The sequence below is a fragment of the Temnothorax longispinosus genome, chromosome 9, assembly GCF_030848805.1.
Source record: "Temnothorax longispinosus isolate EJ_2023e chromosome 9, Tlon_JGU_v1, whole genome shotgun sequence".
NCBI lineage: Eukaryota > Metazoa > Arthropoda > Insecta > Hymenoptera > Formicidae > Temnothorax > Temnothorax longispinosus.
The window spans coordinates 15,070,208-15,085,703 of record NC_092366.1 but is presented as its reverse complement, the minus strand read 5'-3'; the positions used below and the strand labels follow the sequence as shown (position 1 = coordinate 15,085,703).

At 38.7% G+C, this 15,496-nt stretch overlaps 4 protein-coding genes across 6 annotated transcripts; 1 reads left to right on the top strand and 3 right to left on the bottom strand.

Annotated features, from left to right (window-relative positions):
* The first annotated feature begins 5,929 nt into the window (after positions 1-5,929).
* Atg6 (Beclin-1-like Atg6) lies at positions 5,930-8,288 on the top strand. Of its 3 annotated transcripts, none has more exons than XM_071787691.1 (5): positions 5,930-6,171; positions 6,705-6,865; positions 6,944-7,356; positions 7,476-7,964; positions 8,071-8,288. In XM_071787691.1, the coding sequence occupies exons 1-5, from the start codon at positions 6,060-6,062 to the stop codon at positions 8,189-8,191; spliced, it is 1,296 nt and encodes a 431-aa protein (XP_071643792.1). In that variant the 5' UTR covers positions 5,930-6,059; the 3' UTR covers positions 8,192-8,288. The 3 variants fall into 3 exon arrangements, with proteins under 3 accessions (XP_071643792.1, XP_071643793.1, XP_071643795.1); XM_071787692.1 differs by having other exon boundaries at positions 6,018-6,175; XM_071787694.1 differs by lacking the exon at positions 5,930-6,171 and adding an exon at positions 6,238-6,333.
* On the bottom strand, positions 8,207-9,498 carry LOC139818790 (uridine diphosphate glucose pyrophosphatase NUDT14). Its single transcript, XM_071787695.1, has 3 exons — positions 8,953-9,498; positions 8,674-8,747; positions 8,207-8,531 (listed from the first exon to the last, which is right to left on the bottom strand). Exons 1-3 carry the CDS (start codon positions 9,387-9,389, stop codon positions 8,365-8,367), a joined length of 678 nt encoding a protein of 225 aa, XP_071643796.1. The 5' UTR covers positions 9,390-9,498; the 3' UTR covers positions 8,207-8,364.
* A 1,921-nt stretch (positions 9,499-11,419) lies between these two features.
* Positions 11,420-14,236, bottom strand: LOC139818596 (uncharacterized). Its single transcript, XM_071787363.1, has one exon. The coding sequence runs from the start codon at positions 14,234-14,236 to the stop codon at positions 11,420-11,422; it is 2,817 nt and encodes a 938-aa protein (XP_071643464.1).
* A 289-nt stretch (positions 14,237-14,525) lies between these two features.
* Positions 14,526-15,251, bottom strand: LOC139818652 (uncharacterized). The gene has a single exon (XM_071787464.1). It carries the CDS (start codon positions 15,249-15,251, stop codon positions 14,526-14,528), a length of 726 nt encoding a protein of 241 aa, XP_071643565.1.
* Between the last annotated feature and the right edge of the window lie 245 nt (positions 15,252-15,496).

The window sequence follows — 15,496 nt, the reverse complement described above, 5'->3', positions numbered from 1 at the left end:
ACACAAAGATAGATGCTGTGATGCTTATTGGTACATCAGAATTGATTCTTTCTAAAAATGCTAATGAGAATTTAACAAATGTGTTAAAGAGAATTAACTCCATGTACTCTCCATGCCATGACGATGTTTATAATTTAACGGCAGATTTAAAAAGTGCACACTTGGATATAGTTCATCTGCAAGAAAATTTCTCAGAATATTGCGTTATTTGTAAAAGGTATTATAATCGAAGATAATAATTATTTTTTTAATATTTTTTATTTTTTTAATATAAATATTTATTTGTTTTAATGTTATTTGCAGCGATAAACGAAGGAAGACTTCTTATAAGAATAATATGAGGCACAAAGAAGTACCTCAGAAGGTAATTCCTGCTTATCTGCAACCTAATGGAGAGAAAAACTCGCGTCATAATTTATTAAAAAGTCATTCAAATTATGACAAGAGTTTGAAACTCTCTTCGGATGAATCCAAGGAGCTATCACTTTGCAGTTTGTCTGCGCTCCCTGTAAAGTATTCTAAGAAGTCTATTTCTCATCATAATATTTATTGCAATGCCATCTCGTGTATTGAAGTTTTATATTTTATCTTTGTAGGATGAAGTACTACTAATGATATTAAAAAACTTGGAATTCATGTCGTTATTCCGCATGAGTTATGTAAATAAGCGCTTCAATAATTTAATACAGGACCCTGAACTCTATACACGTTTAAACATACGTTTTGTTGTATCGGACAAACGTATGCGCGATATATTTTGTTACTTTTCATCAAGATGTAAATATTTGCGACAGTTAGATCTTACAGAAAGCATCTTTTATGTTGAGGATTTTGTAATTTTTCTTGATAATTGCGGAATGCGTTTAACACACTTAAGATTAAGTGAATGTAGCGAATCTGTTAACAGTTGTACTCTACTTAAAATTTCAGAGATATGCAAAAATTTGAAAGGTATGTATGTATATTGTATATGTATGATTGTCAAGATTACGGGTAAATTGCATATATCCAAAACATGTTTTTTTTTTTAGAATTGGATCTAAATGGTTGTCGTCTCATAGACGACGAAGGATTTTCGTATCTTGAGAGGTTAAATGGTTTGGAGTGTTTAAAACTTTGTCATACGGATATAAGAACTGAACGTCTCAGCAAAATACTGCAAAGAAATCAACGGATGCGTGAGTTACATTGGTACTCAACGCGTATTTTATCAGACGCAGTTCCAATAGATTTGGGAAATTTGTGTCGTGATTTGGAAGTAATAAATTCTGCACGTTATCTTACACCTCAGGGTATTATTAGTGCCCTCACTAACTGTAAGAATTTACGGAAAGTGCACCTTTATCTGTAAGTGTGTGTGCTATATATTTTTTTAAAATACATATTATTGTATTCTTTATTGAAATTTGTTTGCTTCTCTTGCGAGCATGTTGAAAAAGGTGCATGAATTTTCTCTTTGCAATTAAAGTGTTGTGATAATTATATAATTTTTGTTACAGACCCTTCAATCATTTAGTTACTTATGATAGCTTATTTAAATCACTTTTGTCTAATCAAAATTTGCAAGAAATTTATTTGTTTCATTCTTACCTCACTAATCCCAGATTGGAATTACTAGCGCAGTGCAGAAACTTGAAAAAGTTATATTTTTGGAATGTGGCACTTCGTACACTTGATAATTATTTTGTTATTTTCGAACAATGTCTTAAACTGCAAGAGTTTTATCTCATACACTGTGATGTAAGCAATGCATTGGTTAATCAATGGAAGGAAAGATATCCGCATGTATCCGTCTATACATATAATAATATGAATAGATAATAATTTGAATAGTTTTTTGTTTACTAGTTTAGGACATATATCAATTTACTTTTTGCTTACGCTTACTTTTTAATTTTTTATACTTACAAATTTATTTTGTAAAAATTATGTGGCAAATTAGGTTGTAAAAGAAGTTAATGTCTAATAAAAACAAAATATTTGAATATATTTATTTATAATATTGTTATTTTCAAAGAGTTTTATCTTTCTTATCTTTTTCATAATTTGACTTTTTTAATGCGATGGTGACATTTTTTGCTTGGAATAGTTCGGCAAAATATTGCAAAAGCTATATTAATAACATCATCAGTAAATTCTTGGTATTTTTTTCGCAACTACATGTCTCTTCCAAATATTAATTTAGAAATGGATTACTTGTGATTGAAAGAATTGCTATATCGCATTGTCTCAATTCTTCTATATGAATAAGTTGCGATTATGTATTTAATACGTGCATTAAATGATGAGGTATTTCGTTTCAAGTGCAGGCATTTCGTGAAATATAAAATGTATTTGGAGTAATCAATGTCGCTATCTCTTTTTCATTTAATTAAAATGTATACTGGATGTATAAAATTGCATTAACTATGGGCATGTATGATGTGTGTTATGTATTGAATTGATATATCAATCTTAGTACAAATAACAAAAAAGAGAGGTTATGATAAACAATTTTGGAATTTTAGTTTTAGCATCACCTTTTATTTTATTTCTTATTTTTTCTTATACTGCTTGATGCTTTGTCAGTTTTTCAGAGTTTGGAAAGTATCAGAATTTTTATTTTGCAAAAACTAGTGTCGTTGAAATCTAAGCCCAAAATAATATGAACAAAGTATAAAAAGAGTCAAGCGATAGGTGACACTTGATAACTCTAGCAATTTCAAAATTTAAACAGCAAAACATCCAGAGTCTGAAAAATTGGCAAGATAAATTAGACGAGAGTTCACATTGGCTTATACTCCTAAAAATATTGTTCCCAAAAACCGCAAAAATTGGTAGAGTATCGAGAAATTTAGGTAATCAGGTAAAACATGGCGCGGCTCAAGATCTCTTGTAATCTATATATTACAAAATCACGTCACGTTCAGGATGATGCAGTCGAACATGATGCATGAACATTTGGATGAATGCACGCCCAGGCACGTTCAAAAGAAATGTAGCGCACACACTTACAGACGAAGTTTCACTTTTCGTAAATTCTTACAGTCAGCGAGTGCATTAATACTCTGAGATGTAAGATGATCCAGTGAATTTATTACTTCCAAGTCAGGACACGAATTTCCCAACTCTATTAGAACTGCTTCTTTGTTTTTAAAGATACCAGAATTTAACTCTCGCATCCGTTGATTTTTTCGCAGTATTTTGCAAAGATATTGAATTTTTATATATGTATTACAAAACCTTAACTGCTCCAAACTATTTAGTCTTTCAAGATACGAAAATTCTTCGTCGTCTATGTTAAAACAACCATCTAGATCCAATTCTAAGAAAAATTTGTATAAGTTATATGCAATTTACACACAATCTTGACAATTATATACGTATATATATGTTATGCATAAATATATACATACCTTTCAAATTTTTGCATATCTCTGAAATTTTAAGTAGAGCACAACTGTTAACAAATATGCAGTTACTTAATCTTAAGTGCGTTAAACGCATGCCACAATTATCAAGAAAGTTTACAAAATCCTTAACATCAAAGACGCTTCCTGTAAGATCTAACTGTCGCAAATATTTACATCTAGATAAAAAGTAACAAAATATATCGCGCATACGTTTGTCCGATACAACAAAACGTATGTTTAAACGTGTATAGAGTTCAGGGTCCCGTAAATTATTGAAGCGCTTATCTACATAACTCATGCGGAATAACGACATGAATTCCAAGTTTTTTAATATTATTAGTAGTACTTCATCCTACAAAGATAAAATATAAAACTTCAATACACGAGATGGCATTGCAATAAATATTATAATGAGAAATAAACTTCTTGGAATACTTTACAGAGAGCGTAGAGAAACTGCAAAGTGATAGCTCCTTGGATTCATTCGAAGAGAGTTTCAAACCTTTGTCATAATTTGAATGACTTTTCAATAAATTATGACGCGATTTTTTCTCTCCATTAGGTTGCAGATAAGCAGGAATTACCTTTTGAGGTACTTCTTTGTGCCTCATATTATTCTTATAAGAAGTCTTCCTTCGTATATCGCTGCAAACAATATTGGAACAAATTAATATTTATTATTAAAAGAATTAAAAATATTGAAAAAAATACTTATTATCTTCGATTATAATACCTTTTACAAATAACGCAATATTCTGAGACATTTTCTTGCAGATAAACTATATCCAAGTGTGCACTTTTTAAATCTTTTCCCCTTAAATTATAAACATCGTCATGGCATAGAGAGTACATGGAGTTAATTCTTTTTAACACATTTATTAAACTCTCATTAGCATTTCTAGAAAGAATCAATTCTGATGTACCGATAAGCATCACAGCATCTATCTTTGTGTAAGAGACAGGTGAACTGCCTTTAAATACTAGTCGGAGCATTTTATTTTTAAAGTTACAACGGTGGAGAAAATAATCTTGATGTCGGGGGTACATTCTGAGAAGGCTGAGAAGGCTTCTACAATTCATGCCACGACTTATTAGAATCTTGAGCCAAAATTTGAATTACGCTTCCAGGATGATATATTTCGTAAATACAGACTCTGATATAAAGCTTCATGAAACTCAATATCTTTAAAATAGAAAATATAATTATACTCTCTTCTCAACAAAAGCGTATCTCCTTTAACAATATCTTATTTGTTAATTCAAATATTACATACTAATATACTCATTTTTTATCGGCGCCATATACCATTCTATAAAATCAAGTTCAAAAATTTCTTTGTTTTGCCATGGAGATATTGAGATATCGGCATCTGTAATATATCTGTAATGAAAAGTCAAAAAGTGTTAAATACTACAAACTCTTGTAAGTTTAAATGACAAATACTTAGAACAGCTAGAATTATTTACACCGTCTGTCATTTATAGTGACTAGAATATAACATAGAAAAAAGAGCACTTTTGTTACTTAAAAAATAAAAATAAATTTTTAAAATAAGGTGAAGAGAGAACATGCAAAGTTTAACGTTATTCACTTTCTTCGTTTCCGTATAAAAAATTCTTGAAAAATATCTATTTTAAAGATCTTTTAAAAATCAGATTACCCCCCTTAATACTTTTTTACATTCTCTTCCTGACGGAAGAGATTTTACCATCACTTCTCAATATAAATATAAATTTATCTTGTCATAGTTTCATTCGATTATTCCGGCGTTTTTATTTTGTGATTCAATTTAGTTAGATTATTGTTTATTTTGTTTATATTATTAGGAGATTGTTTAATGTTTTAGTCTAGATTAATGTTTAATGTTTTAGTATGTTAACTTAAACATTATATTATGTTTTTTGATATATTTATCTTCTTCTTTTATATTCATAGTAATTCGTTCCGAAGAAAACTAATTATAAGTACAGTCGAAATATGTTACCCATGTGTATTGTTTATTTAATAAAGTGTTTTTGTTTTTATCCAATATCCTTCTGTTGTTGCTCGTAATTTGGCCGCTTGAACATGCATAGCTGAAATAAATTTAATAAGAGTAAAAGAAAACATTATAAACTACCTTTTTTTTTCTCGATACAGTTAACAATATAATTATTGTTATGCATTTAAATATTAAATTTAAATATTTTTATGCTAATAAGTAAAGGTTTTTAATGTGAGACTTTTTTAGATAGAAAACCATATTGCATATAAAAGTGACACAGAGACAGCATAATTTTTCCATGACATGCTGAGCACAGCGTACGCTGTCGTGCTAGTACGCTTGGTGTGGTTATCGGGGTATACCATACATATATATACTATACCAGAGAGAAATACATATATATTATCATACCATACATATATATATACATATATGTATATATATTATCTATAGCCCGATCCGATCGCAATACAGAACGTTGTCTGTACCGACCACCGACCTACCGACGTGATGACGATAGTGATGCGACAGCGCCAGCTGATGGTCGCTCCGCAAGGCACCATCAGCTGACCCCCAAGTGTCGCGGGTAGCGGCAGACGCGTATTCGTAAACATTCATAAATAACGACGCGCACGGACAGGTTGCATGAGCAGGCTCCTCTTCGATAAGCGACATACGCGATATGGTAGACTTAAAGACAAACGTCAGTTTCGCGTGCCAACGGTGTCTGCAGCCGTTGAGACTGGACTCGAGCTTCGACCACCTCGGGGAGCACACGCTGGCCGAACTCTCACGTAGGTAATTTCTATTTTGTACTGGCGACTTTGCGTTCATCACCGATCCGATTGTCCCACTTGGTACCTTCGTGCTGATAACGTTTCTATATACGCACTGGTTGCTCACACGACTAGCATACGACGCGCTAATCTGCGTTGGATTTTCTTGTTAATTTTGTAGTGAGCGCGAACTCTATTAATAAATACAACTAATGCTGTGCATCTGTGTATAAATAATGACTTTTACATAATACATACATATATATCTAAACTTTGGATGCAGTGTCATATAGAAAGAAACAATGTTAGCTCTTAATTACTTGTAGTTCGACTATATTAAATGTATTATTTTAAACCATGCTTAAAAGTATACATTTTATTTTATATGTATACATATATATACATTATTTACACACAGATGCGCAGCATTAGCTGCACGCTACACTTATTAATAAGATTCACTAAATATCCAACAATAAATACAAAATGTGACCATTTAATTTACTGCAGTTGAAACCCAAGCAAGTTATATAATTATTATCTTATTGTAGTTCCCATACAGCAGCAAGTCGTTGGAGAATTAGAGCCCCAAAGTGACAGTATAGAACACTTAGTTCCACCATTCAGATTGACTGAGTCAGGAAATGGTACAAATGGATTTATGTTGGTTGGCGATTCCGGTGAAACGGAAAGTTTAAGTCATCACTTAAAGGTATATATACAGAGGTATATCGGGGAATATTTTAAATGTGAAACCTGTGTAGCTACAATCAGATCTGTATTTTCTTAGGTACGAGCAACGTTATTCGATATTCTCAGCAGCAGCAGTTCGGCGGATCATCCACTTTGCGATGAATGTACAGATAGCCTTTTGCTGCTGATGGATCAGCAATTACGAATGACAGAAGGAGAATGGTCAGATTATAACGAGTATCTGAAGAAATTAGAAATTGAGCAACAATATCAGGGACATGAAGATGTGGAGATGGAGAATCTGACAAAGGAATTGCAGGATGTGAAGGCCGAGGAAGAAAGAATGAAAAGGGAGCTGGAAGCATTGAGAAATGAGGAAAAGGCCATTAAGCGTATCATAGAGGATCAGGAGAAAGAAAAGGAAAAATTGCAAAGTGAGGAGGACAGGTATTGGAAAGAATATTCAAAACACAGAAGAGATCTCATGTTAGCTGACGATGAATGTCGCAGGTACATAAAGCATCTCAAAACACATAATTAGATATTATTTTTTCTCGAGTAAAACAGTAATTGTTTATTAATATTTTTATTTCTGTTTCGTGACGTAAAGTCGAGCTTTTTTTCCACAGTCTGGATAATCAACTGGCGTACGCAGCCTTGCAGCTCGAAAGGTTGAAGAAGACGAACGTTTTTAATGCCACATTTCATATCTGGCATTCAGGACACTTTGGAACTATAAATTCATTTCGATTGGGACGATTGCCGAGCGCGCCAGTGGATTGGAGCGAGATAAACGCCGCGTGGGGACAAACGACCCTTTTGCTGGTGGCTCTTGCGCGCAAAATGAATTTGACGTTCAAGCGTTTCCGTTTAGTGCCTTTTGGCAATCACAGTTATATCGAGGCTTTGGATCAAAACAAAGAGCTCCCACTATACGGAAGTGGAGGATTTAAATTTTTATGGGACACGAAATTTGACGCAGCTATGGTGGCATTTCTGGATTGTTTGCAACAATTTAAGGAACAAGTGGAGAAAGGAGACAGTGAATTTTGTCTGCCATACAGAATGGATCGAGGCAAAATTGAAGATTCCGCGACGGGCAACTCCTATTCTATAAAGTATATTTGAGTTCACAAATATGGATATCTTTGTCATGACTTTAATCTACAAGGTGAAAAAATTTACTTAACTTAAGAAGCTTATCTGATCTATTCTCTTTTTCAGAATACAATTCAATTCAGAAGAACAGTGGACCAAGGCCTTAAAATTCCTACTAACAAATTTGAAATGGGGTCTTGCGTGGGTTAGCTCTCAATTCACGAAGGATGAACTGAATACTAATTGAATGTCAGACGCCCTGTAATTTTATGTAACTTTAATTGTGCAACTATCATTGCTTGTGTATAAATGCTCTATTTGTAAATAAATGCGGTTGAACAATAGTATTGGTCTTTACTTGCAATTAATTTGCGGTTTTTTTAATTTATTTTAAATTGTTAAACAAGCTCAATTCTCTCTTTAGTACTGTATTTTACAGTATATGGATTTATTAAGGAGGAACCAAGACACACCAAAGAGAAAGCTGGAGGGACTTTGTATTTTTTTGGATCCAATGTAATCCTTTACTTCGGGAATGCTCAATTCCACCACTTCTATGACTTCACCTTCAGACTCGTCACCACCACCTTTAATGGAAGATTCAAGTTGGATTAGAAAATTGTTTTGTATATTTGAAATACGATCTGTCGATTATATATTATGAAAATAATATTCTTTGAAACTACTTTAAGATTATTTTAAGAAAAAACATTTACTAATTATACTTACCAGGATGTTTTCGCATGGCATCTGTGACTTCTACATAGAAAAGAGTTTGCTTTGCGCTAGCAGAAGCACTGGATCTAGAAAAACACAAGAATAAACTATTTAATACCTGTATATTCTAGATATAGCTTATTTTACTCGTCAGGGCAATTGACAATAATATATCAAGAGTGATATTGTACAAGTTGTACCAGACATCTCTCGTTGCTTCTAAATTTGATTTCATCTTTTACGCAATGACAGAAGACAATGACTAAAGCATAGTAAACACTCTGGACTTACAGGTAAGTAGTAATTTCCTCAAATTCCGAAGTAGGTGCTTCGTAGCCGCACTCCTCCTTCAACTCTTCCTTCGCGATCTCCACGAGAGACTTGTCCTTGTCTACGATACCAGCGCAGAGTTCCAAGGTCAGTCCCAGTGTCGCAGGATAATGCTCGACGTCGATCGCATCTTGATCCTCCGGTAGGGACGCGTAATACACCGCCGGCCGAAATTGCCTGACAAACACGAGCTTCCTTCGAGTCGTATTGAAGACAATTATACACACGCTGTCGTGGATCTTTATTATATCCCATTCCTTGAACCGATGGTCTTGCGTGAAGTTCAAGCGGGCGCTTTTCAACCACGGCGAGTCCTGCGGGACCTTTCCCACGCGGACATCATGCAGATCGAGCATCCTCTTACGCACGACCTGGTTTCTGTAATCCTGTGCATTCATCTCTCCTGTCAAGTGTCAAACGGCTCGAAGTGTCACGAAGCAACGAGTAGACCTTCCTTTAGGCCTTAACTCCCGTCGATAATGGTAGATGATGGTGAACTTTGGACTCATCCATAGATGCCGCGCATGGCACCTGAGCGTCAGAATAATTCGCCGTAGAAGTCAAATATAACCTCTCTCACACCTTCTCGAGTCCAGTATGATATATATACCGGGTGTCTGAGACCACCCGCCTACTCCTTTTCTTTCAAAAACTAAGCATTTTAGAGAAAAACGTTCCAGACAAAAATTGTATGGTTTTGAAGGGAACATAAGATGGTGTCATTGATTTGACCTTGGGTGGCATCGTTAAGGACAGGTCAAGGACCCTTTCAGTTTCTTAAATGGAACCCTCTATTTTTTATTGCATATTCTTATAGCTTATGTCGAAAGCTTTCCAAAACACTATAATTAAGTATTTTTTCATTAAGTACTTTTCGAGTTAAGGCTTGAAAGTTACAGTATTGTGACATAATATTTTGTTAGGTATTTATAATTCAAATTTCTTACTTTTTATTTTTGCAAACAATACGAATCAATTAATGTAAAGAAAACACAATTTTCTTAAAGAAAAACTTATGTAACTGTTTATTGCATATTCATTATTTTCTTAGCTTCTCACGATTCGGGGTGCTTGATTTGCGTGAGTCCCCTTGCCTCTCACGATTCGGGGTGCTTTTTCAATAACTATCAATCACTCAATAAAAAATCGGTACTCTTCTTTCATGGTATACGCTAAATTTAAGTCTTTGTCGAAAGTAATTCAATATGTACTTGGTGAATAGACATTCTGTAAGAATGAAACTTAATGCATGAATATAAATGCCTACAGAAATTACACAGCGCGCAATAGTTTATTCCAGGTATTTTAGACATTGTTCTTAACAACGGTACAAGAATTACACTCATTATAAATAGCATTAAAATTGTTCTTCAGCTTTGTAGATTAGTGCGCTATCTACTGTGCCACATTACGCTCTTACACAACAAGTTTTTCTGTAAGAAAATTTTGTTTTTTTACATTAATTGATTCATATTGTTTGCAAAAATAAAAAGTAAGGAATTTGAATTATAAATACTTATCTAACAAAATATTATGTCACAATACTGTAACTTTCAAGCCTTATATACTTAATGAAAAAATACTTAATATTATAGTGTTTTGGAAAGCTCTCGACATAAGCTATAAGAATATGCAATAAAAAATAGAGGGTTTCCTTTAAGAAACTGAAGGTGTCCTTGACCTGTCCTTAACGATGTCACCCAAGGTCAAATCAATGACACCATCTTATGTTCCCCTCAAAACCATACAATTTTTGTCTGGAACGTTTTTCTCTAAAATGCTTAGTTTTTGAAAAAAAAGGGGTGGGCGAGTGGTCTCAGACACCCGGTATATATTTATACCAACGCAAATCTGAACAATCTAATCTTATTTTCCCGTTGCGCATTCTTCAATCGACACGATAGAATCCGCAAAATTTAACTGAAATGTACGTTTAATTGAGATTATGTCGTTATAATTGCAAAATAAAAAATAAATACTTCTGAAAATATCTCGAGGACGGTGGGAATATAATGAATCTTCCAGAAGAGCTAATTTATCGCGACAGTTTGGAAACGGCTAGAAATAAACGTTGTACAGACACATTTCTCCTTTGATCCGCTTTAAGTAATGTCGGTCATTTTAACAGCGAGATATTAAATTTACGAGGGACGTAATCGTTTTACCTCCCCTCCTCTCGGCAAATTATTCTCGCAATTAGTCGACTGAGCTTACGAAAAGTATGGGTTGCGCGTAATCGAATTTAACGCGTCGTGTAAAATTAGGATCGGTGTAACGCAAACCGGTCGCGCAAAACGTGCGCGCGCGGCACTATTATATATATTTTCGGCGAGATACAAACCTCCGATAAAGCTGCTTCCCTTTCCCCGATCGTGCGGGGATGGGGATAAATGAGCGAAGGGCACGGAGTGGGAGGACGCGGTTTTCGTTACTTCTTTCCCTTCTTTTCTCTTTTGCTTTTTCTCTCCTTCCTCGGCGCGTCGGCCGCCCGCGCCGCCGGCTTGAACGCGTCGAAGATCTCTTGCTGCCTGACCTGGGTGTCCACGTGAATGACGTCGGGCTTCCTGCGGTACCTGTTGACCGCCGCTGGGGGCGAGAACTCGATCTCCATGTCTGACGCCGTGGAGCTCGACGCCACGGAAGCGTCGTCCTTGTTGCGCGCTATCTTGAACTGCAGCGGCTTCATCGGCTCCTCGAGCCGCGACGCGTCCGCGTCCGTCTCCTGCCTGATCGGGTACATCGTCACGTAGTACGTGCCGTCTTTACGGTGAATGTGCAGGGTAGGCGGCGGTTCCGCGTCCTCCTCGCCCTCCTTCTTCACCTGCGACACGTAGCTCATGCTCTTGTACGTCTTGCCGCGTCGCAGGCTGGTGCGCGAGGGTGTCGACCTCGCCCGATAATGCTCCAGCGTGGAGGCGCCTTTCGCCTCCTTCAACAGCTCGTTCAGGTAACGGCTGATCGCGCCCGGCTTCCAGCCGATTCGCGGCTTCAGCTTGCCCACCGTTGCGCTCGTGTTCCACAGCCAGCCCATGTTCGCCGGCACCCTGAATCGCGGATCGATGCAGTTCTTGTGGCCGTAATTAGTCCCGGGATAGACGTCGCCGATGGAATAAACGTATCGCATCACTCGCTTGCTGACCTTGATAGGACCCCTGTCACCACCCGGGCCTGCCTTACCCCTCGGATACCGTCCCTTTCCGGTGAATTTGCCGACTGCTTTCGCGGAGATTGTACTTGGCGGGGTTGACTGTATCGGTTTTTTCTGCGATTCCTCGACGACGTCGTGCGGCACCGTCCGGTCGTCTTTGGGTTTCTTCCGGCGAGATTTGCATTTTGGCTCGCCGCAGGGACCAATGTCGACGTCCAGCGGCGCGGAGGTCGTAACGTCCAGCTCTTTCTGCTTTTCCAACTTTTCTTCCTTCTTGTCCTCCTTCTTCTTCGGCTTGACGGCGACCGGGAGTAGCGGGAGTGCTTCCGGTAACGTTGGTATCGCCTCGCGTACGACACCAGGGCGTCCTGGAATCCCTGTCGTTACGGCAGTGGGTGCGACGTAAGGTGTGGAGACGATGCCGGCGATGACTTTACCGATCTGCGTGTTGCAAGGTGCGGGACATTGAATCGGCAACGCTGGCGGTGCCGAGACGGGATATCCTCGCTTTCTCTCACTCGGTGCTTCTTGAATGGCATAATCCCTCTGTACGTCACGGCCGAAGTAAGGACTCTCGGATGGATCCATCAGGCCGAGACCCACCAGGCCTGGCACTTTGCCGATTGAATCCACGAATTCTTGGGCCTCCTTGAAGGCGCGAATCATGCAATCTGCGCCTACGCACGGTTTTTTCGTACACCTAGATGTATCCGTTCTCCAAGGCGACGAAACTTTTCCCGGACAAATGCAGTCGGGCGCTTTAATTCCGTCCGCCGTTCTTGGTCGCGGTCTGCATGGCGAACCAGCACCCGTTTCCTTGTTCTTCTCATAGATGACTGTTGCCGCTTCGGAAAACGCGTAGGCTGATGCGTCGTAGTCACTTCCACCCATCATGCGATTTTTAAAATTAATATTATCCCCGTGGCACGTGTACTCTTCGTCCCATAACGCTTCGTTGTTTAGGTAACTATCATCCGTGTCGTCGCCACCTCTCATCCTCGCAGAGTCATGATAAGTCACGTTTCGTCCCACATCCAGTTTTAAACAGTCGGGAGCGAGCGTAGCGAGCGATGGATACTTTTTAAGAGCGTCGGGATTTCTCAGAGCCATGCAACAAGAACGGACGCATCCGGAACGACACATCATTGGATGCGTCGATCGGTCTGTCGGTAGACACGAACAAGTCGGCTCGTCGTGATAGGTCTCGTAAATTAAACCGCGATACCTGTGATCGTTCAGTTTCTCGGCGCTCGTTAATTTCTCGAATCCCGGCTGGTCAATCGATACGCGAGGTGGAGATTCCGGTCTCGTCAACATCACGGACTTTGCCTCTGTACCATCGTTCTGGTCGTGTAATTTCGAATACGTAGGATCCAGAATTTTGCACAATAATGATGTGTTGTTGTCACATTTTGTCTTGTGCCTCTCGTCGTTTACATCTTCGTCGGACAGCTTCGTGCAAGGAACCTCCCAACCGAGAGGAAATCCTCGAAGTACGAATGACTTTTCGTGAAGCGTAAGATGATTTATAATAGAGCTTCCGAAACACGACAGCCTCAGGCACATCGATATGGACCCGCACGGGTTCCCATGTTCATCGGTCAAGGTGTAAATCTTCGTCAATGTGTAAGACTTTGATAGCCCGTCTATCTTGCCTCTAGCCGCGGCTATGCGATCGCAGAAACACCCTGGCATAAATGCCGTTGCCGCGCAGAGAAGAACGTGTCCGGCATCGTCTCGCGGGTTGTGGTCCTCTCCGCGAAGAATCCGATACACTTCGATGCTAAGAGGAGTCGATTTTACGGATCGTATTAAATCGCTCGGTGTCCGGACGAGCAGACACGTCTTGCCTTCGAAACTGACGTACTCGTCGGAAAATCGATTTTCTTTATTCCTAGTTCCTCTGTCGTTAACCTTGGTTGATCCTTCGGCTACGACGTCGACGGATTTGAGATCGACGAAGTTTATACGTACCATCAAATCGCACTCTTGATTATTAATAATTTTCTCGGGATATAGATGTAGACCGTCAATGAGAATTTCAAACATGTACAATTGTTCCCTTTCTAATAATGACATATTTTTCTTGAAGGCCATTTCGGATGAATCGAACGCGGGAATGAATACACGCGCACGTTGTCGGCCACACGACAAATTTGGAAGGTGACTCCGGATCGTTAACGATGCGTCTTTATCAATCGCGCCATTAATTTTGCAAGCGTTTCGGGTCCGAAATCGAACGATCTCCCCGCGCGCGCATCAAATCGGTCAATTGACATTTCCAGTTGTCAGATATAGTTGCCATAACGACGAATCGAAAGTGATTACTCGACGAATGTATGATGGGGAATCGCACTTCAGAGCTCTTGGAAGATATTTACAAGGATCACTTCCTGCCTTTCTTCTTTTTACCTTTCTTCCCTTTCTTATCTTTCTTACCTTTCGGTACTTTCGCTTTTTTAACTTTCGGTTTCGGAGCGATCTCCTGCAATACCGCGTCCTTGGGAATTTTCTCATCGAGAAACTCGGGCAATACGAATCGCTTCACGCAGATCTCCCGTTCCTTGTCCTGCTCGCCGGAAACGAGAGATTTAGGTAGCAGTTCGTGCTGCGTCCTGAAGATGCGTCCAAGGCATGCGACGGTAAGTTCCATGTACAGCGTACCGGATGGATTTTCGCCCGGATCTACGAGATGGACACCGCCCTTCATCACGAACGGTCTCGGTTGATTCTCGGGATCGTTACCGATCATGGCGATCTGGTCGCACAGGCAACCCGGCAGAGTTAATTCGGTCTCCGCCGTAGGATAGGTGTCGTCCGCGCGAAACACGCCGATCTTCAAGCTCGACGAGCGTAGTCCTTGGACCAGATCCCGTGGTCGCTTGACGAACAGACAGCATTTGCCGACCACAAAGCGCACATCCTGATCGCGCCTCGATGCGTCCGAGTCGTCGTCTCGCGTGAACTCGAACACGGGGAAATCTAAGAGTTTGATCTTGATCACGATAGGGTGCCCGGCGACGTCTTTGATTTTAACGGGCGTCAACGTCAATTTATCGATCAGTATCTCGATTAGATAGATCTGCTCATCGTGACCGCCGAAACAGGACATGACGTTGACTCGAGGCGTTTCTCGCGCGGAGAATCAAGTCGTATCTGTGATTAAGATAGATTCGATCGAGTCGTTGATATTTCCATCGAGGTGGCTGAAATAATTTTTGTAGCGAAAGTGTTGAAGGTCCGGACAATAATTGTGTAAAACGGAGAGAATTTTTTGCCGAAAATTTGGAGGTTCGAAAGTATCGTGGATATGGTTGACAGATGGAAGATAACAGTAGAATGGCGGTTTACGTCAAC

What these genes read in the sequence shown, in the direction of transcription:
- LOC139818652 (XM_071787464.1), bottom strand. Translation starts at nt 15,251, where the DNA reads ATGTCCTGTTTCGGCGGTCACGATGAGCAGATCTATCTAATCGAGATA.
- LOC139818596 (XM_071787363.1), bottom strand. Translation starts at nt 14,236, where the DNA reads ATGGCCTTCAAGAAAAATATGTCATTATTAGAAAGGGAACAATTGTAC.
- Atg6 (XM_071787691.1), top strand. Translation starts at nt 6,060, where the DNA reads ATGGTAGACTTAAAGACAAACGTCAGTTTCGCGTGCCAACGGTGTCTG. An exon ending in CACGCTGGCCGAACTCTCAC is followed by an intron (nt 6,172 to 6,704) that starts GTAGGTAATTTC and finishes ATCTTATTGTAG; the next exon opens with TTCCCATACAGCAGCAAGTC. An exon ending in GTTTAAGTCATCACTTAAAG is followed by an intron (nt 6,866 to 6,943) that starts GTATATATACAG and finishes GTATTTTCTTAG; the next exon opens with GTACGAGCAACGTTATTCGA.
- LOC139818790 (XM_071787695.1), bottom strand. Translation starts at nt 9,389, where the DNA reads ATGAATGCACAGGATTACAGAAACCAGGTCGTGCGTAAGAGGATGCTC. An exon ending in GAGGAAATTACTACTTACCT is followed by an intron (nt 8,748 to 8,952) that starts GTAAGTCCAGAG and finishes GTGTTTTTCTAG; the next exon opens with ATCCAGTGCTTCTGCTAGCG. An exon ending in TGCCATGCGAAAACATCCTG is followed by an intron (nt 8,532 to 8,673) that starts GTAAGTATAATT and finishes CTTCCATTAAAG; the next exon opens with GTGGTGGTGACGAGTCTGAA.